Consider the following 26,893-nt stretch of genomic DNA (forward strand, 5'->3'; position numbering starts at 1 on the left):
TAACCAAATTAATTGTTTGTCATAAATCAACTTAACTAATGTGCGTCGGAAACTTTCTACGTACAAAACGTTGAATTAGACTTTAGATTCCGTATTTCGGGATATCGTTGTAGGAAGCAAATGATCCAGATTAATCCGTTCGACACCGCAGTGAAAACATTCAATGTAATTAATATAATAATAGCTTGGGGGGGAGGTTATATAGTGGGCGCCTTCGCTCGGCCGCCATTCGGCGCGCGTACCCTTCGCATGCGCCCGCTTCGCGAGTGACAAAAGTGACAGTTTAACCCCAAAATGGCGGCCAAATTTTACGTAAGTGTCAAAATTAAGTGCAGATATGTGGTTTTAGAACGCACCCTGGATTACGGATTGCTCGAGTGATGCAGTGGATATTGTAATGTGATGAATACGAGAACGTATATCGTAAGGTGGTTCTAAGCCACATTTCTGCGTCTATTGTTTTGCATGTGAATAGTAATATAATTGATGTTGCAGTTTGATATTTTGTGGATTGTAAGAGTTGCTCGTGTATGTTAGTTGTGCATGTTTAATTTAGTTCGAGATTATTTGCGGCTCTATTTGTTAGTTAAAAAAAGCTTATCGATTTGATTGGGTTTTTTATTTAAATACAACAGTTTTGTATTAAGTTAGTAATTTGAAATCGATTTTTTTACGTCTGTTTGTGTCATTTTCAAAAGCTTATTAATTGTTAATTTTGGGATGTAGACTAAAGTAGATTTTTTTTAATCATTTAAAATATAATAATGTGGCTTCCGAATATTATCTAAAATATTCAGTGATCTCTCAGAGCCATTAATTAAAGTTTTAACTGTAACTATAAAGTGAACTTATTCACTTCAACTCTGAACTTATTTTGCATTCAAGGACTCGAAATAAAATGAAAGTTAACAAATGTGATATATTCTAGAAATGTTAGGCAATAAGATTAATGCCTAGGTCTAGTCAGCACTGGGAAAGGACAACTGGTTGTCCGGGTCGATAACCTTATTCTCTTTATTTTATAGTTCTAACGATATTCTAAGAACACTTTCGCATTTGTAGGGTTAACAGTGAAAATGAAAAAAAAGCAGGCATATTGAATAGGCCCGATATCTATCAAAATTGAAATTCTAATTTATTTCCGAATACTAAAATAAAATAATTTATTGAATTCCGTTAGATATCAACATGCATAAAATTAACATAATTTTGAAATAATTAAGTAGACTAATAACTCTTAAATATATTCTAGAAAAAGCCTCTATTTCCGTATGCAAAAAAATACAATAAAAAGTTCGATGAAAACAAGATTGACCTCTGTCAAAAGTGTAACATATTTCTAGATATTTTTGACACAGTTTCTTAAGCCTAATTTATTAAAAAAAACGCCTAAAAACTTTCTCTAAAAAAGTCGGTATGGTCACCAAAATATACCTGCTAAAAGTTTCAAATCTATATTTTAGAACACAGTTAAAAAATACTCCATTAAAATACTCACGTAGTTAAAAACTATTACTCAACAAATGTTAAGCCGATCGTTGGAAAAGAACGAAAGTGTTCGGATGGTACGGAAAGTGAAACCGACTGCGGGAAGTGAGCTTGGTCGGCGCCCCAACAGTTGATACGTGTGTAGATACGCGATATTTATTGCTTCGACGATAAACTTTTTATTTAGTTTTTATGCTAAATTTTAATATGTGGAGAAAATCATTAGGTGAAAATGTTTTTTGTTGTGGTAGGAAAATTTCTATTTTTTTAAGTGTTTTTTTTTTCTGTTAAGTATAATTTTTCCGCATCATTTATTGATGATCTTAATATACTTAGTATGTTTCTCAAACTGAAATAGTCTATTTCATATAACAACTCATAATTTTAGACAATATTTAAAAAACAATATATTTGACAGCCTGCCTAAAAATAAGTGTCATTAAAAATCCCGAAGTACCTACCTAATCTTTAATTTAATTAAACAAATCCATAGCATTAATAAATATTTGTATACGATACGATAGACCAGCCTCCCTAAGCTTTCCTCAAGTCACTATCAAAACTTCATTAAAATCTTTTACCAATTTTATAAAATAGCATATTTAAAGTATAACCGTTCCTTCTTTATACCTAATTTCATTTCCAAATCCATTAAACAATATTTCTCATATCTAGATTAGGGCTGCGCGTGGGCAATGCGTCATATTAGGCGGCCATTGCAACAGAACACGACATTATCATATTAATGGCTATCGGTATCAGGTACCCGCTGTTAGTGTGATTCATGCAGACTGGATGATAACCTACATAAAGGGTATATAGGGTTTAGGAAGAATAAGTTTTAGGAAAACTTGGTACCTTTGTGAACATGAAGTTCAAGTATGTTACGTAGGAAAATTGCACAAATAGGGACCAAAGTAGTTAAATGCCTAAAATGGAATCTAACATTTAAAAAGCGGCATGAATTCAAAATGGTGGAGAAAATTGCAAATTAATGATATATGTACCACTTTCAGAAAATCAAGTTTTACGAATAACCTGTGCGTATGACCGTTTATATGCCACAACTGCTGAACCGATTTAAATGTTTGGTACACAGATAGAGCTTGAGAATAACAGGCTATTTTTTATCCGGGTCTGGAAAGTAATTCCCTTGGATCCCGTATTATTAATTTCTTGTCTAACTTTCAATGTCCTTTTTTCCTTTCTCTTAATATTAAATTACTAATCGTTCCACAATACAACTGAAACAATAACAGTGATTTGAAAATCGCGTGTCTTACTCGTAGGCTTGTAGGTCAGGCGCGGGGATGAGGGGTGAGAGGGAGGGGAGGCAGGTATGCGCTCGCGCAACCGTCCTAGTTCTCAGGCAGGACTCGGAAGTAATCATGTCTAGATTTTGGTGTCCCATTCTTGGTTACAATAATGTTATTATAGGTAACTGGTTATATTTATTAAAAAAATATCGAGGTATCCTTTAGATTGAAAGAATAAATTACCGTAACGTGGTTTAAAAAATCTTATTAACATTAAAAAAAAATGTGTTATACATATACCTATTTAGTAGATAACACGAGACCTACAAATAATGCACACACATAGAGCAATGTACTACTTACGCATTCCTGTATGCCTACCTCATGTATCACTCTATCTAATGCAAAGAAATTCATTGAACCTAGATCAGATTTATTACAGAAAATCAGTAAAGCTCATTTACAAATCACCATCTTCGGAATAATCTCGATCGATCTAGCTTACTATAGATCTGTTTGTGCGCGCGCGCAATCGGCCCCGTTCTCAGATAGGACGCGGAAGTACCGATGAGATCTATCCTTGCGAAATGTAGATCTTATTGCTGTCTATGGTGTTAAATTTGCATAAGACAATTAAAAGGGATATCTGTGTCTTTCCATTTCTCTCACTTCTTAAGTGAAAATTAATTTTATACAATGTACACACTATGTATACGAACTTAAACTTAAACTACTTATTTTTATACAACACTAAAAATAAAATACTATATTCAAAATATATATAAACATAAAACATATATAAAAGAACATCGAAGTATTCCTCCGCATCACTGTCCTCCGGAAACGTGCCCAGAAGACTGGCTGCATTGCCACGTTGAATGGCAATGCTAATTCTTTGTCCAAAGAATAAGCCATCTCACTTCTTGTCTTTGTTTCCTAGCAGTCTATTATAGACTTTGCAGACTCAGATTGCCACTTAGAAAAAATATAGGAAAAATTCCACCGATCCGAAATGTTTCTTCTGGTCTACTCGATCTAGCAAACAGTAACAAATTGCATAATAACAGGATAGCGTGATAACAAAGACGTTAGGTACAAGTGTTTTAGGTTGCGAACAAATATGCATGAACCATTTCGGTGGAATCTCGTCATGTCACACATCATTAATATTACTTACGCACCATACGTAATAATTTTCCAAATTAGCTGAACAACGTCACAAACTTTACTTCTTTTGTTTAGATAAATGGTCACATCCACAACACAACCTTGATCAATGAATCTATGCGACTGCTAAGTGCTAATCCTAATTATACTGTCACGTGAAAGAATGCACCTACGGGATAAGTAGTATTTTGACGATTCTATATTGCCCACGCAGACGAAGTTGCGGGCAACAGCTAGTCATTAATATAGTCCAAAAACCCTTATTTAACACGATTTTAAACGCCATTTATAACAACAATATTTGGTAAGTTCTCGTGGGATCTGGGTCGGTGCTGTCGAATGTGGTGCACCTGATTATTTGAGGTTCTTATCTATGATGTGATTATCATAAGGAGGTAACTACACAATGGGTTTATGGCTGATATTATCATTGATTGTAATTTTAATGTTGTTTAGATTATCTGTGGTGTTTGATTTTGTAGGTAGATACTAGAATTTCGTGTGTGATATACTTTTGGTCCGCTTGTCAGTGATTGTAGGTAAGCTTGTGTGTAAATTATTAACTTTTTGGTTTGGATCAGTTAAATGTTCTTTTAGTTTTTCATGCATCATAATAATCATCAGCATTTTTACTGTCCCATTGCTGGGCACAGGTCTCCTCTTACACAGAGAAGGATTGAGCTTTCTTAAGCATTAAGCTTTTTTGATGCATGATACTTTTATGATTTCATTTTAAGATTTGTTTTACATATGTTAACTGAAATTAATTAGTACTTACCTAGCGAAGTAATAGCCAGTTTTGATGCATTTGAGAGCATCATTTATCTAAGAAAACTTTCAATACATCATGTGACCAAATAATGATCATCAAACGATGTAATAAGACCTCATTTCATTATAACACGCACTTTCAATTACGCGGGGTTATGGAGCAAATCAATTATGTTAACTTCTTCACTCAGAACTAAATGTAGCAATATAGCAATGATGATGATGTCCTCCTAGCCGATTATCGGCTACGGCGGCTGTTCTCATGTAAGGAGATTAGCCAACTACGCAGGACATATTATAGTGCACGAGCATTTGCAAAATTAGTATAAATATAGCAATAATGAGTAAATATCAGGATTTACTACAAAAACTAACTAAGCTTCGGTTAGTTAGCAAAAACTGTGTTAACTAACTTTCTGATTGATTCTTGCAACTTTAAGTAGCATATTAGCTGGGCTGGGTTATTTGATTGATTTTGATCAATCAAATAACCCACCCAGCTCTATATGGGTATATAAGCTATATATATATAGCTTGAAGTCTTGAAGTACAGCTGCCTTCAAAGTTGGTAAAAAAATGATGATTGTAAATATTTTAAAGTTGTTGATCAATTTTATATTAGTTGTTCCATTATCTAACAGCCCTGCATGATTTTGAACTGTAGAAATCGCGTCCCGAGGACACTGCTTCGCGCACATACATAGATAAAAATTGACTTATATGTTATTTTGATATCTTGGCTGTATTACAGCCAACTTCCATCCAACATGTTTTGCCTCTTTTAGCGTGAAAGACTTAAACATACCATTTGTTGATGATAATTATAAACTTGAACTTGTTTAACCTATAAGGGTTATTGACATGAATCAAGATGCCATTTACATAACAAAGAGAACAGACGTATTAGAAAACAAATCTTAGCTATTAACGGTACCTAAAAACGTATGGGCACAGAATATATTAACCAGACAGAGTTAGAAGACTTAATGTACGTGAGAACTAGCCGAGAGGGAAACTTTGACAAAAACACAATGAACTAGATAAGATCATTGTGCTGACAAACATCAATACATGTACCATGAGTTCGTTAATATTTAACAGGAGCATAACTTGGTTTGAAAAAGCATAACCTAGGTAGATAATTTAGTACGGAGCTGCGGGATTGTTCGAAAGAGTTACCGCGGCCCTGGTACATAAAAGGGCTTAAGAAGAAATATGGTGGGTTTAAGTCAGTACCTAAGTGTCTGAGGTTCTCTCAGCGGGATTTTCATCTGTTGAAAAGAGTGTGCAAAATAAATAAATGCAAAAACCCAGTAAGAGGTCCTTCTTAATTTGAGTGGAACTACTAGAATTTGATTTCTATTGGGTTTGTTTTGAACTAGTAAGGAATTTAAGGAATTTAATTTAATTTTATCAATGACATTATACGTCGAGCTCTTGTTGCCGTCGGGGTACCAGCTGTATTAGAACCAAACGGCTTGGCACGCGACGACGGTAAGAGACCAGACAGCATGTCGTTATTCCCTTGGAAGATGGGTAGGCCTTTAGTATGGGACGCAACCTGTGTCGATACTCTTGCGCCATCACACCTTCCAAGTTCTGCGTGCTGTGCTGCTGCTGCCGCTGCGGCTGCGGAGAACCTCAACGGGCGGAAATATAGTGGCCTTGTCGGAAACTATATTTTCGAACCGTTTGGGGTTGAAACCCTCGGGTCGTGGGGTCCGAATGCCCACATTCTATTTAAAGATCTCTCTAGTCGGCTGGTTGACGCTTCTCGTGACCAGAAGGCTGGCTATTACCTCGGACAAAGAATCAGCATGGCGATCCAACGAGGTAATGCTGCCAGCCTCCTGGGCACGCTCCCAGTTGACAGCGATGGGGACGAATTTTTTGACGCTTTTTAGTTGTTTGTTTTACTAGGATAGTTTTTGATTTTTATTGTAAATATGTATTGTAAATATTTAAGAAGTTCATTGCGAAATAAGCACCAACCTTGGGGGAGGCCTCTGAATAGCAATAGACGTATTTCAGCTGGAACGACGATTGCAGATTATGAATACATTTCGTGTACCAAATAAAAAAGTTAACACACATTTTCACGCATCTTACACGGTTTATTAAAACAAAGTTAAACAATACAGATACGCGTAAAAAAATCAATATTATTCTTGAAACAAATCTTTCAAAACATTTTTTGTAACATAACAATAGAAGAAGGCCTCAAGTAGGAACCGTTAATAATATTATTGTAAATAGAAAATGGACGAAACGAAAAAGAAAATTACACGTAGAAAATGTTACCCAAGCGAAGCAAACATTAGCACGTGAGCAAAATGTGAAACGAAATAAATGTGTTACGTAGTACTTGTTACATATACTATGTATTGAAATCAACAGCTAAACTATTGGACTAGGTGTATTACTACTAAGTTACATCAAAATATACTAAGTGGTTTTTGTGTGAAAGATTAACAAACATGCGTAATAACTCACTACATATATTATATACTTACATCCTTACAAACTATCGCATGTTATAATATTAATAGAATAGAAAACGATTTGCAAAAATACATTTTTACACTTTTCAACTTAACACATTTTTCAACTTTCACATGCATACCTGTATAATATTAATAAAATAAAAAACGTTTACGTACTATATGGGTGAATTTCAACAGGTCCAATAAAATCTTCATTTCCGTGGATTTTTTATACTTCAACTTTAGAACAAGAAAAAATAGTGTTTACTAAAGTTTTTGATAAGATATGTATTCTTCCTTAATATCTAGTAGATAGCTTAAAAAACTAACGAGATATACAAGACTAAAATTTTCATGCCACGGCGGTGAAACATGCATGCACGGCAATGAAACATGCGTCCATGGCAATGAAAACTATTCCTGCAGCCATCGTTTTGACATATCTTTCTCTTTCTTTTCTTAAATACTCCTCTAGTAAAACAACCTAAGTGAACCTGAACCTGAAGTGGTGTGTGTAAGTTTAGCATTTAGTGAGGTGAACGTGGAAATATCTTTTTGTAGTTGACTATATAGTACAAATTGTTTTTTTTTCTTAATGATGCCGTGGCGATGAAAACATAAGTCACGGTAATGAAACATGCGGCCACGGCAATGAAACGAAATTGTTTTACAAGGCATGGCAATGAAAATTTTTTCATTGCTGTGTATTTTTTTTCATTTCCATAGCAAATTTTGACCACGGAAACCACGGAAATGAGAGCACGGCAATGAATATCAAGGCAAAAACATCAAAAAACTAAAAATCTGTTAATAATTCACAGTAATTAACACGTCACAAATAAACATAAGATAGATGGCATTGTACCGAATGATCAATTAAGAGGACAAACTTATTCAAACAGAAGTAAGACCTATCCACGGCGATGATAGAAAAAATGTCCAGTGATAAAAAAATTGCATACTTGCATTTATGGCGCGAAAACGCAGGCACGTGCACACGTCATTCCACGTCGAACACTTGATGTCCACTAATATGCAACATTTAGCGCACAGCGGGAGGGACGCAAACCGTTAGAAAAAGGAATATTCTTAAATATGTTTAGGACATGGCGATGAATGGTGGTTCTGGGACAAACTATTTTTTATTTACCATTTGTTGTATTGTTTAAATATTTCAACAAATGTAGTCCGTAATAATACTTTAACTATTCACGAATCAAATAAAAGTAGGTTTTAATATAAATAACTAATACATTTTTATCAATAAGGTCTAGTACACATCAAGGTGACGTGTGGACAAACACGGCAATGAAAGATTTTGAGGTTTATTTTTTTTTTTTGGATAACCAATTAATCCTATTAACAAAATATTTAGTGCTACACATAGATTACTATTTCACCTACTTAGAAAAAAATATTAGAATATTATAACAATGATTTTTAGTACCGATTTCATCGATGCCACGCAATTTTTGGTCCCGGGAAATTCACCCATATATTGAACCAATTTATCGCGTCTTCAATATCTTTCTAAAACCTTTCAACAACTTATCCTCTATTATAAATCAAGTTCACAATAAAACTTAATAAACGAGAACATATTAAAACTGGCACACAAAAATACGAATAAAAAGCCCAATCGATTAAGCCGATTATCGATTGCGCACTCACATAATAATCTTAATCGAATAATTGTAATATAATCGAGCGAGTTATCTCGTTGTGAAAGCTCACAATGTAATGCCTACAATTATGTTATGGACTCTAAAAAGGTATTATGTAAAAATCGATGAAATATTTTGTAAAAGCTGTTGCCTAAATGTAACTGTGAATGGACACTATCAAGATCATGTCATATACTAGTTGTTATACCTCGGTTTCACCAACGGCCTGAGAAACTCCTTCCCGAACTTGGATACCATATAACCTATGTTACGCGGGAAGAATGTAGCTTTCCAACAATGAACAATTTTTTTTTGTAATTTCGGAGCCTTTAGGTAGAAACAAAGAAACAAGTAACAAGATGTTTCCTCTTTATGATATTAGTATAAAGTCCAAAGTGTACGTTAACACCAATCTTAAGCTACTTAATCGAAGTTTATTTGACCAGCATTTACTCACGATGATTACAAACAGCACAATCTTTCTATTTAATCAAAATTATGTCAAGTAAAACATAATTACAAGTATATTACTGATCTAATAAGATACTAAGACCATATTAATATGTCTCCAATTAAAATTTTATTCTCAATATGGGGCAATTTGGCACTTCATGTCTAAAAGGTGTAATTTATAGATTGGTTGTAGATTAGTACATTCACTCTCAGATGTATGTCAATTTATCATATTTACTTACAACATTTTAATAAGATGGTGCTGTGTTACATTATTTAAATCATTATGTAGCTTCGTTGTTGGGTAAGGAGATGACGAGATGTTTTCACTTTTCTTTAAACAGTAATTGTTTTTTTTTTCTTAGCCTGCATTGTCCCACTGCTGGGCAAAGGCCTCCCCATTTTTCCCCCACACCTCTCGATCTTTTGAGTCTTCCCACCAATCAGGGTTGTAGGCTGAGTAATAGTTATTTTCGTTAATTTTGTATGCCTTTAAAATTAAGTATTTACAATAAGTTTTACACAGACATGAGAAATACACATCTTAAAGAAGAAACTTTACTTGTAATAAACAATAAATACACGTTTATAAGTAAGGCTGTGTATCAGCCTTACTTATAAACGTGAATTAAATATAAGTAATACTTAAGGGCTGTTTAAAAACATTCTTACTTATAAACGTTGCTTAAGCATGTCTTAACTAACATTTAATCACTACTTAAGACTTTAAGTAGTGATTAGTTAAAATGTTGCTAAGAAGGTGATTAGAGATTTTATAAGTAAGGGGGACAGAGTGTAAATTAAAGTTGTCTTATTTGATCTTGACATTAGTAAGTAGTCAATCACACAAACAAAATTATGAAATATCTTATTAATTAATCACAATAAATAAAAGCGTACAAACACCAATTTAAATAAAAAATAAAGCCTAAAAGTTCAACATTAAAAGCTATATAAAAGCTGAAATCTTAACTAAAAACAGGTTGAGTATAAGTTTTCGTAAGACGACATCCACAAGGCTAGCTAGTGTATTTCCCACGACCTGGTTCGTCTCATGCACTATGTACTTATGACAAGTATATGCAGGTACATTTGGCAATATATTGGCACATCTCTTTATGATCTGGATTTTATGTAAATTATTTTTAAAAGGCCATTTTTTTTATCTATACCAATATTATAAAGACCAAACTTTTTTGTTTGTCTGTTTGTACCCTGAAGGCTCCGAAACTACCAAATCGATTTGAAAAATTCTTTCACTCTTGCCAAGTAACACAGGTTATATTTTATTCCGGTAAAAGCAGTAGTTCCCACGGGACGCAGGTGATGCCGCGAGAAGACTGCTAGTTCTTTATTAAAACATTTTTTGTAACAATAAATTAAAGTGGCTGACATTTAAATAAATATATTTATAAGGCTATTTGAGCTTAATTTGATAAATGCACTAATTTATTACTGCACTAATAAATTGCACTTGAAATGTTGTCTTAACAATTATGCAATTCGTGGCAGATGTTCTAGATATTTGATGCACATTAAATTTGCAAATGTTGTTAATTGAAACTGGACCACTATAAAAACTAGACCTTAAACTTTTTAGTCTAATATAATGAATAATATCGTAGGTATTTAAATTAGTAAGATTTATTTTTATAGCACTAATTAAGTAAATATTGTATTTTTTATGACCCACTTATTTCAAATTTCATGGCTGTAGATTAAATATATTTAAAACAAATAAACCAAATATACCTACATATATTAATTAAGCATTGGTACCTATTGGTATCACCCATATTTATTTGTACTAACACCGACATTAGCACCTCTACATGAAATTATCTATTTGGTATAAATAAACAAACAACACTAACTTCTAACCTTTTAATTTGCATCATGCTGAACAAAGGTCATAAAGGTCAGCTGTAGAGTTCCGCCGTGACCTCGCATGACCTCCTGTGACCCCGCGTGACAAAAAACACGAATTGCTTCCACGTTTTGTTAATTAGTGTTTAACTGGCCGTTTTAACTGTTAGTTTTGAGGAAATCATGATAAATTATTATATTATTGGTTTTTAAACAATATTTTATACGGTACATATAGAGTTTGTGAGAAATATAACAGCAATTTATTACCCAGCCAGTAAGTAAACATAATTTTTACTGTAAGTATTTTTTAATATCTTAGTTTTCATTGTTTAGAAATATGGCTGAAAATAAACAGACTTATGTGTAAAAAAATCTCATAGGCAGTCTCGCAAGAAAATCGGCTAACTGTCGTATTTTCTTAAGAATTCATTTTGTTTGTATTTATGCTACATAGCCAATGATAAATTAAGACAATTTATGAGGCAATCGTGAAGTTTATAGAGAAATCAAGAAACAGCAAACAGGACATATACAATAAAACATATAAAATCAACTTTCTATAGAAAAGTTTATACGTGTAATGCAGTTAATGTTATGTTTAACCGCAGTTTTTGAGGTTAACTGCTGTCTCGTCAAAAGGTTACAGGTTTCAATTTTATTGGTTTATTAATTAAGTAAAAGTTATTTAGTATGTGGCTATTTATAAATATATCATTTGTTATTTATTTGTAGAGTTATTTAATTACATAAGACGAGTGTCTCGCTGTTTAAGAAAAATAGTAAAACATACTGGAATAATTAGCTTTATTTTAAAGTGAATCCTTCCATCTAATTTTAACGCTGCCTGAAAAAAAAAGAGAAGTTCTTGAGTCTATTACGAACAGACAATCGCATAGATAGAAAAGAACCTCAATTTTCTACTTAAAAAAAAGAATATTTTTAGTGACATATCCTGCGTTTGATAGAATTTGAAGCCTCTGATAAATTAATCATCTGCCTAGCCTTTTCCCAACTATGTTGGAGTCTGTATCCAGTCTAATTAGATGGATCTGAGTACCAGTACTTTACAAGGAGCGACTGATAAATTAATATATTCATTAAAATATGATACAAGCTTTCAACAGCTTAAGTTTATCGTGACCGAACGCATAGGGCACTTGCTCACTCATTCAGTGGCGCTTGTTCAGAACTATCTCTTGCGAAACGCTGGTACCCTGGTACCTGACCTTCTGACTTATAAATATGTATTGCTTGTCATGTTTGGAGTACCGGTTGGTAGTTAATGGTAGTTTTTTTTAGCTGAGAGAAAGATGAGATAAAAAATAGTTCAAGATCAATTTGGGCTGTGTCTTTGTTAACGTCGATAGGAAAATACACAAAACAATAGGATTGAACTATGCTTTATAAGTATTTAAACGGGTTATGGTCTATCAAAGAGCTATTTAAACCAAAAAAGACAACCGTTAATTTGTACTAAAGAATGTATGAAGAATTCATGTAGGAAAACGAATGATTTTAGTGCTAAACGCGAGATTCTTCTAGTGTGCGACAATATTATGACTCATGAAAGATGTCTACTTGCTCTAGCAAACAGTCCAAAATTACGTGCGAACTATTTCTAAAATGTCTTCGAAACAACCTTTGTGCACGAATTCTTAGGAATCTCGCCATTAGAACTATCATAGTTTCTAGAACTTTCCTAAATCACACCTCTAACTTCCCAAGCCAGTCAAAAAGCAATATTCTTATACAATAAGTGTATCTGCAAACTGCAAACTTTTAGTCGGCCAATAAATAGTCTTGTAAATGGTTTGGGCTCATAAATAAGTATGGAGTAAAATGGTAGTACGCCCATTACAAAGATCAGGTATTAAGTCGGTATCAGACCGACTGAAAACTGCGTACCGCTATTCATCTTCATACTGATTTCTGAGCCCAAACAAACTGTCGGTCGACTAAAAGTTGCCAGTGTGCACACTTAAAAGCCACGTTTTTACGAAGCAAGGTTGATAGTCAGATAATAGCATGCAATTGTGCATGTATCACAATGGACGACGTTTTATATCAACTGAGGTTTACAATAATTTTCGGATAACACAAGGCCGATTTTGAAAGTTTATGCAATTGATATTAGTTGTGTGCGAAATGGCTATAAAATAGTAGATGTACTTAGTTTTTGTTATGAATGTATTTTTTTTTCGGGAATGAACGGCAATCGATTTAAATATGTATTTTTAAACCTATTACTTTGAGGTGAGACATAATTATAAAGATGAAAAGTAACGTGAACTATAAGTATTCATTGATAACTTTTGTCACAGTGGATAAAATAAATAAATATGCGGAATAAGCCTGAAATATGCGGAAATAAGCTAAAACATTTAAACTACTTGACTCAGTCGAAGTGGGCGTGTCTATCTACAGGCTGTTTCCGCAGCCGTCTCTGTTATCGCGGAAAATAGCTAGCAGTTTACTAGATTTGTATTATCAGTTTTATAGAATTTATGACTGCCTTATTGGTCTTGATAAATAAGGAAGGTAGTTAAAAATATGCTGGTTCCTAAACTAAGTTCTAAAATAAAAGAATAACGGTAGGTGACGTACCTCAGTGCCTTAATGTTACTATTATGCCACAGGCTTCACACTATATTCAGTTCACGTGTAAATACGCAATGCTAATACTATAAGCCTACTTATCGATTATATAACCGATCACGATATATCGATTCAATCAATTATTACAATCGATCGTTGGTCGAACATATAAATCATATATTAATCGAGTTGATTTATTATTGTTTAATTGTGTAAGTTAATGTCAGGTGTAGACGTTTTATGTTGTAGATAAATTATAATAACTGCCTTGTTGTGCAGTCAATTATTGTTATACTATGAACGGTCTAGTTATATAATTTGAGTATATTTGATTTCTTTTTAATAATTAGAAAAATATTTTAACTATGATGTCTTTACCTTATTGTCAAAATAATACTGTATAAGCGTGAGCTTTAAATCGCTTAGTTCGTAGTGGCAAAGGTATTTGACGAAAGCATTTTTCATTTTCTTTACCATTTTTCAGTGTGGATTTCTTCATGTTTATAAAATTTCACTTTTCCTCTCCATCTTACTACTAAACACAATTGAACCAATTTTGGTTACAATAATATCACGTAACCCTATAGTTCTCTCATCAACTTTGTTTACAATCTTACATGGCCCTATCTTTTTCTCAATAGAATACCTACTACATATAACTTATTCAGACATTTATCACAATTTCAACTGAACAGTTACCAGTGGACACGAGTCAGCAGTCAGTCAAACTCAGCAGCAAGGAGGTCGAGGTCACATGCCGGTGCCTTCAGACCAGCCATTGTGTCAGTATCAGCGTGAGCCATCTGTGTATGTCCATCAGACTGCAATGTTAGTGATCAGAGGCTTTTCCTTAATGTTAAATAAGTTGTGCTTATTTCTGGTAATAAATAGGTTTAAGGAAACACGATCTAGGTATATTGTTTTTGAACTGCTAATGAAATATTGGTAGTGTATACGTAATTTTGAGATCACGTGTCGGATATATATACAATATAAACGAACTACCTATATCAAATAATACCCTTTGTTTTGAACGTTTTAATTACAAGGAAATAAAAAGTGCCTACATTTTTATGTACCTATTTCGGACCAGTTTTCCCGACTGTTATTATACCGTGTAATCTGGGCTGCGGCCCAGGGGCGAGTTTCCCCCTAACCCATGTAAGTGAAGTACTGAGTTACGCCAGTATTTTCATCGTCATATAAGTTTAACTCACTATCATAATAATACGGTTCATATTGTACTATTACTTACTCATATTAATCAGTAACCTAGGGACCGATATACCTATCTTCTGATGCGTGAAATATGATCAAGGTCATCTATCAATAGAATGACCGCGAACAGTGTCTTTTAACTTAGAACTCACTAAACTAAGTTTTGTGTACTCTGCGTTGATGTCTTTTGTACCAGCGCTCACAACATTCATACGAGTATGACTGGTATGCATCAAAACGCGGTAACTTGTTATAAACGTATATTTTTCATTTTGAAAAAGGCTCGAGAGATGATGACCCTAAAGGCTCCGGAAACTACTGAATTAATGTGAAAAATATTTTCACTGTTGGAAAACTTCACTCTTATCGAGCAACATAGGCTATATTTTATCCCGGTATTCGTAGTAATTTCCACGGGACGCGGTGGAAACCCCGGGTATATGGCTAATATGATATTTTTTTAAAGATAAATTATCATTTCGTTTGCTAGAAGCAGTTTTCTTATTTAAACACCGGGAAATATCAAGAAAAAAGTAAATAATAGTTATACTTAACGTCGCTATTGGTTATCTAAGTGTGGGTGATCGATAAACGTTTCCTAGATCACTGTATACTGCTTCAAGTATCAAATACTTTCTCCAGTCAGTGATGCAATTACTGGAAATAAATCTTCTATGTAGAAATGAAAAAATAAACTATCTATTTAGTAAGTCCGGATAAAAAGTAGCCTATGTTTATATTCTTCTTTGATAAATGGTCTATCTAATACTAAAACATATTTCAAATCCGACTCGTAGTTCCTGAGGTTACGTTCAAGCAAACAAACACAAATCCCTCCAAATCTGGGAATCAAACCCAATACTGCTTTTGCTTCTGGATCATTATTAGGAACCAAAACATTTTAATATTAGCTTGTCATACTTATCAATGTGACACTAATTAAGTCAAATAACACACGGACACGTCAAAGTTAAAATATTTTGGTAATAAGTTAGAAAATAGTTATAATAAATTTAAATAGTTAGGAAATTACTAATTTTAACCCGAAAGTGTCAAATTGTTACTTTGACATTTCCTAGCAGTTGATTTATTTTGGCTAATTTGTCACAAAGTATGTAAGTTATACAGACCTATTATTATCTGTGTTGCGTGATTCGAGTTTCAGCTTTCCTAGTAAAAACAACTGACAAATAGTGAACTACTTTATCAATGGCCTATTTGTTCATAACAGGTAAAACGTTTTTTTTTTAATTTATGTACCTATTCTTTTCTCTTAGGAGCATTTAACATAAAGTGAGTGCCTCTTTGGTCTAGTTGTTGTGTTGTGCGACAGCTGTGCAGGAGGTCTCGGGTTCAATTCCTGGGTTGGGCTGGAATCGCTTTGCCGGTTTTAGAAACTTTCAACGGAGGCTGAAAGTTGGCGGCATTTTTCCCCTGTGCCTGGGAGAGCACGTAAAGTCGGGGTCCCTATTAATTGAAACTTAAAACAATATTTTAAAATTGTCTGAGACTCCTTCTAACTCTCGGAGTCCATGTCTAATGTTTGATATTCTAAAGTTTGCAAGTAAAACTTTCCTTTGATTACTTACACAAAATAATATAACTTACATAATACATTGCACAAACCGGTGTCTACACTAAGGGCTCTATGTAGAGCGGCGAGAGTGCTCTATGTAGAGTAGGTTAAGAATTTGAGCTTCAAACATACTTACTTTCACTGGGACAGTTTTGTAATGTTACTTCAAGTTAAGGTTAAGTAATATTTAAGCTGGTTTTAAGCAAGGTCATGCCTTAAGGCGGAGTTTGGTAATATGTTTTGGTTTTGAACTTTGTTTTATGGTGCTAATGTAAATATTCTTGACGAGTTGAGAGTAACATGCAAGTTTATAATTAATTATTGGGACAGAATGAATGATGATACAATTAGTATTATTAAGGGTATCTGAAATGTAAAACACGAGCTTCCCCAATGAAGTAGGGAAGGTGTAATGCTAGGAGCTTTTTGAATAGAATGAGTAATTGTGACTTGGTATTAAAATTCATTAATTTTAGGATGGATTAAGTTACTAAGCATTTGTGTGGATTTTCGATCTTTCGGTTACCTTTCACACACTCAAGGCAAAGGATCTGTAAAGCTTACCTTCGGTACCAACAAAAAAAAGGCTTATTCTCAAGGACAATATTTCCACAATAATAGACTTTCTTCGTCCACAGTTACATAGCAGTGCTCCACATAATGCCCTTAGGACCGGTTCATGCGCAAGCGCCGGACTGCGTTACATAACGCCGGCCATTGCGGGCTTTGTTGAAACTGAAAGTGTGTGCTTGGTTTTTGTACTTAGGACTCTGGTCATAGTATTGTGTACAAATATATCTTTGATGCTACTAAAAAAGTTTGTTGGATTTGAAATGCTGGCAGGACATGAATTATTACATGAAGGAGTATAGCTGTAAAATAAAGCTCATGTCACCCATATCTGAGTTAAGCTCGTCATTGTACATTAACAAAATTTTTTTAATTGAAAAAATCTATGTGCAATAAATAAGATAGTGCAAACTAACTACTATTCCTCTTTATAATATTTGTTTAGATTCGTTTAAATAAACCGTTGACTTTGGAACTCTGGACTTGAGATGCAATGGAAACCTTCAATTTACATATAGCATACTTGAAAAAAACAAGGAAAATAAGACTGACATGTTAATTTATCAATGAAAATGCAAATGGTTGACAATGAAAAGTTCCGTTCATACATACATAAATGTTTGTTGTTATGTGCTTGACTGTTTGTATGTTTAACCAAGCGTATCAGTCAGTTACCAAAGGAAATGGAACGTGATCAATTAATCAGTTGTTTTACGCATAATCGTGATGTTCCACGATATATCATTGTGTGCAGAAAAAAGTATAATTGGAGTGACAGTTTATCGACTGTTTACAGTGACATAATAATGTATGAGTTATTTCATTTACCGTTTTGTATTTATTTAATTAATTTTTTGTATAAAAAATAACAGTTGGACAGTAAACTGTTTTCTATGTGTCAAAATTGATTTGTTAAGAATAATAAAAATTCAAATTTTAAAGTAGAAATTAGTTACCTGTCATGCAAAAATAATGTATTTACTTTTAATTTTTTCATAAGTAAGTGGTTCAGTACATTTTCCGAAATACACATAACCAAGAAATAGTATGCTGTTAATAGTAAAACACAGTAGAAGTATTACACTCAAATGCAATAGGTAGTAAATCGTATTACCTCAATTAAGATCTATGCTTTTTAGGGCCAAAGAAAATTATACATACAAGGGAGTTAATTGTGAAAACCAATTACTTCTGAGAGCGAGAAATTATTGAGTATGAGGTATCGAGGATTGTTTGTCTGACCTATTGCGAAGTTGAAGATAGACTGGGATTGTATGTAGACTGTTAAGCTAGATTCTGTAAAATTATGTTTGTTACGTGCTCAAGAGGGTCAAAAAAGGGTCAAAATTCTTTTCAAATTCAATAAAGTCGTGTTATTTTGAGGCAGAAAGAGAAAATAAATTATTATTATTAACAAACGAACACACAAGAGGAATCAGCAATTGATTAATGTGTTATCAATCAAGCAACCTACATAATATAAATATTATATTCTATTCTGTCTACTTTCACACATAGAAAATGAAAATATAGGTCTTCGAGAGATCTGAACCATAGATTCGCAAAAACCTATAGTTACAATAGGTGTAAGAAGCAGTACAAAGATTGATCACATTTCATATGTGAGCATAAACACGCAAACCTAGTAACACTTGCTCAACAATATAGCACATGTTGCCTTGTTTACATCATCATTCAAAAGCTAACGCCACGGAGGAAGGAAAGAACGGAGATGCCATAAGGAAGTTAGGTCAAGCGCCTTCTTGTAGCTCAAGCAACGTAAAGTATGCGTGATCAGTTACTAGAACTAACGAGATGTTTGGGCTCCTTGTCAAATGAAAACCAATATGTTAATGATTGGTCTTACTTTATTTATAACGAAAGGTCTATAACAGCCAGTTTCTTCATCAAAAGTTAAAGCCAAAGTAAAAGTCAAAGTAATGTCTAAAGTAAAAGTAACGGTCAAATTCAATTTTTCTATTAGTTTTGCTGTCACTTTAGCCTTGAAAAAACGAATTTGACCGTTAATTTTACTTTAGACATTACTTTAACTTTAGCTTTTGATGAAGAAACTGACCGTAAGAGGTGTAAGGGTGGAGCTAGTAACGTTCCTCGTCCCCCGAACACTCGCATTTTGGTGCGCTACTTTCTTAGGAGATTTTGCGTCATGACATCTCCGCTAGTCATTTGTTCTCCATGGCACACACTCATACATTCACTTTTCATTCATAAAACTACACACCTATCAACTAGACCTTATCACGACGTCATAAGGTCCATTTTTCCATACTATCTTCGTTGAAAAGTAAACATAATTTGATTAGCATATGTTCCTAGAACACTCGAAGTTTTCTATTGTGAATTGTTATGAAGGAAATGTCAAATTTACTCAAGTTATGCAAAGTGTTGCGTTTTGCTAAAAATGGTTGAGTGCTAATTAGGCTGTTAGTAATTAATCAGGCTGGTGAAAGTATTAGAAATGTGTCTAGTAAGTAAATTTGCTATTTTCCAAAAGTAGTGTATTAATTTTTGTCTAATTACAATATAAGGTTTAAATTGATAACATAGGTTTAGGCACCTACGAACTAGAAAAAAATTATGTATGAACTGTATTTTTGTGTCTTTCTAATTATTTCGTTACAAAAATCTCCTAACTCCATATGAAAGTGATATATGTTTAAACACTTTATTGCCCTGAAGAGATACGCATTTTACGATTTTTCCGCTCTTCTCTACTACTAATTCTAATTCACACTATTTCATAATCACCACGGGTCAACCGATCCTAATCTTATATTCCAAGTTCACTGTTTCAAATCACAACAGTAATACTCGTAACAAGTCTATAATCAGCAGCTTCTGAAGCCGAAAACAATAAGAAACAGTTGAAGGTCAGAGTGTAATTATGACGACATACGCGCTGTGCGCAATGTTGCAGAGGTAACTTGAATACTGTTATTAGTCTGTCTGATCTCGTGTTTGATAGATATTTGTTTTGGTTTTTGAGAGTAGATCCGTTGTGAGTATGAGTTAGGTAGTGTAAAATTATCTACTACTCAGTTGTACATGAGTGCATCTGCCTGACCCTTTCCGAAAGCAGCTGAGTACCAGGGTTTTAGAAGTAACGACTGCCTATCTGACCTCCTAAACATAGTTACTCAGGCAACCCAATACCAAGGGGTCAGACTCTTGTCAGATTTTTAGGCTTCTGAATAATCGTAACGACTGCCTAAGATGTTCAAATGATAGTCGTTAATTGACCGAATCACCTTTGACCGAATGTTTTCATTACATTTACAGAGAATATAATATCGATTTCTAACAAAAATAATGAAAGCAGTTTAAAAAACTTTCCTCAAATAAAACATTTTACTTCATTCACAAAATCACACACATTAAAATCTTTAGAACTTCATAAAAGTGTGTATTCTCACCATTTTCTCTGAACATTGATACGCGAGGTCAGTTTCGTAAGACAATACTTAAGCTACACATAGAACTTACCCAACGTAACTTAAAACAATAGGAACTTAAAAATTCGCAATTTCACACTTAAACCAACTTAATTCTTTAATTAAGTTTAGTACTTCATTACAACAATGGTGTAAGTATGAATTTCTCAAAATAATTGTCAACTACGTTTGGAATATTTAGTAACTCTTTTTGTAATATTTTTATTTATGATTTTTTTGTTTTTTTTTATTCACACATATTTTATGGGTATTTTATTTCCATTATTAGAAGATTTTTTGAGACTTTTAGTAAACTAACAGGAAAATAATCTACGATAATACTCTGAAATATGTTATGAAATATTTTATTTATATTTCTAGGTTTAAATTGCCATTTCATCAGTCACTATGTCATGCAATTTACAAAACTACAAAACAAACAAGCAAATTAACATATCCTACCACAACAAAGAATGACTCAACACACATTTTCACATAAAGGAAAAAAAAAGTGACAACTTCTGTCTGTACCGTTCTTCCGCAGACAAGATCCTTTAGTCATAGTCTACAACCTCGGGAACTGACTTACATTCATAACTTGATGTCAGACGACATTCCGACTCAGTAAAGAGTACCAAGGCATTCCGCATTCTTAGCTTGTAATCGTAAACAGTTCAGACAATATATACGAGAACCTATATGTTTTATTTATCACTGAATCACTGAAGGTTTGATATAAAAATGTGAGGTTTAAATAGACTATTTTCAGACAGCGATTTTCTCTGAATTTTGTGGAAGCTGCTTGACTTACCAAGATAAAAAGTAGCCTATAATCTTCCTCGATAAATGGGCTATTTTTTATTATTTTCTTTCCTTGCGACAGTCATACAAGTGTGAGAGGATAAATTGGCAATCTAACATTGAAATCTATTTCAACTAGTCGTTTTCCCGCAGTTCCCAGAAGAGTGTAGTTTTCCAACACTGAAAGAATTGTTAATCGTTCCAGTAGTTTTCGAGTTACAAACAGACAAAAATATAAACTTTTCATATTTATAATATTAGTATAGATCAGTCCAGTAGTTCCTGAGATTTCCGCAAACAAACTCTTCAACAACAATGTAAGCTTCTTATATAAGCTTCGTAAAGTTTAAAACCTCAGGTCAAATGATTGCGCTAATGTCGGCATCAGTTAAATACCTTGTTCACATAAAAAGTACGTAAATAAGTTAGTTTGTATGTAAATAGTATGAACCTGTTCTAAATAGTGCCCATAAAACAAGTGCTATGAAAGGTCGCAACTAGTTTGCCTATATTACCATAAACTTTGCTCTTGGTGTAATTGCTATTAATTGCGAGGATTTCATCACTAAATGTGAAGCCAATAGAATATACAAGTAATCAAATGTAATTTTGGGCATACATACTTCTTGAGAAAAAATCTCAACGTGTTTTAGACTAGAGCCTGGCTCTATTTTGACTATATTATGTTTGTCTGATCTATATTAGAGCAAAGTTTCACCAAAATCCAGTCAGTAGTTTTTGCATGAAAGAGTAACCAACATCAACTTAACCAAACTAACATTGGCAGTATCAAATTCCTAAGGTAAACTAGAGTCTAAAACATGTACGTATTTCACAATAACGGATGTATCAGTACTTAACCTTAAAATTATCCCAATATAGCCCTACAAGCAAATAGTTGACTTAAAAACGTGCATTTTATTGCTTTCAAAACCAGTTTAACAGATTCCACAGTGATTTACATTCTCACTAACCTTACGGTTAATATTGAACCTATCTTTTAACTGCTTGTGGAGTAATATGTAATGTCAATGAGCGGAAACTCGGCTATTAAGAGCGAAGGATTCTCTTATCAAACGATCGCGGGTTCGAGTCTGTGCGTTGAACTTTTGATGACAATATTTTATGTTGATGGGGTCAGAGTTCTTGAATTTATTGTTAGAGTACAGAAATTGGTTAAATATTTATTTGTTTTTATTAAAGTTTTTTTTTTGTAATAAGTTCAAAAAAATAAGATGTCTCTAAAACATGCACAACTTGCTGAAAATGAATCCAAACAAAAATATATAACCTTCTATAATTTATCTACAAAAATAAAATACTAATCTGTTGGTTTTATCTTTTCAGGTAAGTACTCCAGATGGAAAATAACTTTACCTTTGCGGAAAACAAGCAGTAACTATGTACGGTAAATACTAGATTTAGTTCCTAGCATTGCTGGCGCTACGCACATTCTAATGCACACAATTGCAACGGGAGAATGCAACTGCATTTACCTTTACAGTTGCCAGACATTCTACGTAGAAGTAAGTGTAGCATTAAAATATTGAGAAAGTAATCATAACATTATACTAACGAATAATTGGTTGGCTTGTAAAGCACTGGTAGGCAGATGATGAATGATAAAATCATGATCCACTTGGTAACAATGTTATCTTATTCCTAATCTTTTCACATCTATGTTGGGGTCAGCTGCCAGTTTAGTATGATGTAGCTGAGTACTAGTGTTTTATATATGGAGCGACTTCCTATCTGACCTACTAAACCTTCTCAGGTAACACGATGAACTTTGTTAAGACTTGTAATCTTCTGACTACTCGTATTGTCTGCCCAAGATGTCCATATCATAGCCAGGACAAACCAATTTCCTGAAACTCGTCACGATAAGATAGTCACTCATCTACGGGCCGTCCGCACCTTATGACCGATAATATTGCTGATTGATTCAATTTCATTTGATTGATTGATTCGAGTCTAAATTACTAGCTATAGTTAAACATTTCCATAGACATAATAACATTATCTGAACCCCATAAGGACAGAAGAACTACCTACATAGGTACTACACAGCGCTCCGCTAGCGGACACGGCCCGACCTTCGCGCTATCCTTTCTAATGCCATTCTTGCGCCCGCGCAGTTGTTCAACCTGCTATTTGTTTAGGATAATGTATGTGTAAGGAAAAATGGAACATGAGTTTGTAAAATGTAAATTATGTTATCTGGGAATCTATAGGAAGGGAGTGGGTGTTTGTAAAAAAGTTAGGTGAATTTGTGCAAAGCGGTTTGGGCTCGTTTTAGAAGCTAGAGATAGGGGCTAAGGCTAAGGGGGGTGTTGAAATTGATTATTAATTTGTTACCCAGAGCATGATTTGTGATCTATTAGTAAGCTTCATTTAGTTAGGTATAATGAATCGGTTTTATCTAGAGTTGTGGACTGGTTTGATAGATTTATTAATGTGACTGGTCCGTTTAAAAAAATAGGTATTTCCTAACTTCCGAATACTTTGAATAATTAATAAATGAACTGTATTATATGTGTTCATAGTTTATTTAATCTTTGACATAGGTAAAATAGAATATGGAGATTAAAGAAAGTTTCGAAGGTCAGATTTAACAGGATTCCTGGCGTAATTGTTACAAGTATTATTGATACATTTCTTTGAATCTGGATTTTATCGACTTTAATTGACGGTCTACAAACTAAAAATATCACGGCCTCACCACAGTTGACATTTGGCTAATATTTCAACATACATAGATATTTGATCTAAATGTCGCGTCCATTTAGTTAAAGTCAATAAAGATTAAGGTCGATATTTAAAGATTTATAATTAAAGACATTTGTTTTGGTATCAGCAGTGGTCGTTAGTTGCGTAATAACTAAGATCAACAATATTGTACTTTGATAACTTACCACAGTATTAAGATGCTTTTTTAGGGTTCCGTACCCAAAGGGTAAATCGGGACCCTATTGTTTTCGCTCCTCTGTCCGTCCGTTCGTCCGTCCGTCACCAGATTGTATCTCATGAACCGTGATAGTTAGAGAGCTGAAATTTTCACAGATGATGTATTTTTGTTGCCGCTTTAACAACAAATACTGAAAACTAGAATAAAATTAATGTTTTGGGGGGCTCCCATAAAACAAACGTGATTTTTTTGTCCGTTTCATAAATAATGGTACGGAACCCTTCGTGCGCGAGTCCGACTCGCACTTGGCCAGTTTTTGAAGTTTAGGGTGGTAAAGAAATGGAAAAAGAAATAATAACATGTATTCAACCGATAAAAGTATGACTGAAAAACTTTAGTATCAAGAACTGTTGGCTGACATGTTTAGTCTGCAATGTGCTCTTACTCTGGGTACTCTTACCCATATTGACATAATCACCTCATCAATATCATTAGTCACATCATTTACACGGTCCGTGACGACTCCGTAACGACATCGTGACAGCTTACACGTTGCTACACGGATGTCTGTCCGTCTGTGTGACGTGACTGCTGCGCACGCGACGATTGTAATACTTAGTGAGATGTAGTGTTGTTTAGTGTTTTGTGATCAGATGAGGATTTTACACGGCTGTTGTGCTAAACAGGTGTAATATTATTGGCCTAGTTACGAGGTCTGTAATCTATAGGTCCCGGCTGTCATTTGAACATCTTTGGCAGTCGTACTACCCGTAATAGTCAGAAACCAAAACGTCTGACCAAAAATCTTGGTATTGGATTGCTTGATACCAGCTATCGAGCAATCCAATACCAAGATTGTTGAGGAGTTCAGATAGGCAGTTGCTCCTTGTAAAACACTGGTACCTACTCAGCGGAATCCGGTTAGACTGAAAGCCGACCCCAACGTAGTAGTTGGGAAAAGGCTAGGCAGATGATGAGGAGTATTTAAGCATATCAAAACAATAATTCACCTTCAGGAAATAAAACTCTTTATGAATTTATGTTTTCTAGGGAAGAATACTCTGTCACTTTCATTCATTTTCACTTTCGCTTATTTCATCATCTATCATCTTACGTTGCGTTTGTTTACGTTACAATTTTACGCAGTTTTATTTTAAAACTACTTGTAATCGTTTTTATGTAACTGAGATTATGATTATAGATTAAAAACTTAAACAATGTGCGTACGGAGAAAGTTTATAGTTATTACCGTAATTTGGGCGAAAAGCACTAGAAAAGCAGGAAACGCTGTTTAATGTAAATCATTACATTTTCTTTTGAAGATACGCGTGTAATCCAAGTGATGTTTATCATAAAGTTATCTCATCCATCCTCCGAGCCTTTTCCCAATCATGTTGGGGTCGGCTTCCAGTCTAACCGGATTCAGCTGAGTACCAGTGCTTTACAAGAAGCGACTGCCTATCTGACCTCCTCAACCCAGTTACCCGGGCAATCCGATACCCCTTGGTTAGACTGATGTCAGAACTTACTGGCTTCTGACTACCCGTAACGACTGCCAAGGATGTTCAATGACAGCCGGGACCTACAGTTTAACGTGCCATCCGAAACACAGCCAATGGTGTCTAAGATATACTTAGAAAGTACATACAAACTTAGAAAAGTTGCATTGGTACTTGCCTGACCTGGGATCGAACCCTCGCCCTCATACTTGAGAGGTTGGTCCTTTACCCACTAGGCCACCACGACTTTTTATCATATATCATAAAGTTATCTCTTAAATATTATTTAAGAACAATATATTATGTAGAGAATGTTTTTCACCAAAACAAGCATTTATCACGAACTGGTATTTGTGGTTGGTTTTGTGGTTGTTCTCTGCAGTTTCACCCGTGTCCCAGGGGACACCTATTGCACCCGGCTAAAAACAAACCTACGTCTTGGCTCGGGTTCTAGACTACCTGTGTATCAGTGTTTTAATTTCATTTAAATCAAACGCTTTGGTTAATAGTTACAGCGTGAAAGCGCCACAGACACATTTCACATTTACAATATTAGTAATGGTCTATAAAAAACAATACCGCTAGACTGACCCCCAACACAGCTCAATCAATTAATCTCCCAAAGAAGAAGATCAATAAACGCAGATGTAGTGTATCAATCAGTTTAATGATAGCAGCTTTCTCCAAGTCTTGACCTCGTGGGACCGCCAACCTGTTCTCATGTGGTCATTACACTCTGATCATAGTGTGGAGTGGAGTAGGCTTTGTAGATTCGTTTTTAATGCAGTATTATGAATGGGAAAGTGATTTTTTTTTGCTTGGTAAAAAGGTTGAACTGATTGAGATTTGTCTGGATATAGGACGTACCCTGAAAAGGATATATAAGCTTCTTTACCTAAGGTCCGGGACCGGATGCGGGAAAGATACTTTGTTTTTGTTATATGTGATTTATCTGTTGTCCGATTGATATAAAAAATTGTGTGCTTATTCCTTTGTCATTTTACGAAAGGATTATAATAAAGATGATGTAAAGGATATAACGCTTCTAGCACTACAAAATATAGTAGGTAGGAGTAGGTATGTTTAAGCTTTAGTTTATTGCAACTATTGGCTCTTTAGGTAT

At 34.1% G+C, this 26,893-nt stretch overlaps 1 protein-coding gene across 1 annotated transcript in view; it reads left to right on the forward strand.

The window, feature by feature from the left end:
* The first annotated feature begins 227 nt into the window (after nucleotides 1–227).
* Nucleotides 228–26,893, forward strand: part of LOC124630064 (probable basic-leucine zipper transcription factor R) — a 45,439-nt gene continuing 18,773 nt past the window's right edge. The window contains exon 1 of the mRNA XM_047163782.1: nucleotides 228–312. Within this exon, the coding sequence (XP_047019738.1) occupies nucleotides 295–312 (18 nt within the window). The 5' untranslated portion in view covers nucleotides 228–294. The remainder of the gene's footprint in view (nucleotides 313–26,893) is intronic.

This window comes from Helicoverpa zea, chromosome 4, assembly GCF_022581195.2.
Source record: "Helicoverpa zea isolate HzStark_Cry1AcR chromosome 4, ilHelZeax1.1, whole genome shotgun sequence".
Classification (NCBI taxonomy): Eukaryota; Metazoa; Arthropoda; class Insecta; order Lepidoptera; family Noctuidae; genus Helicoverpa; species Helicoverpa zea.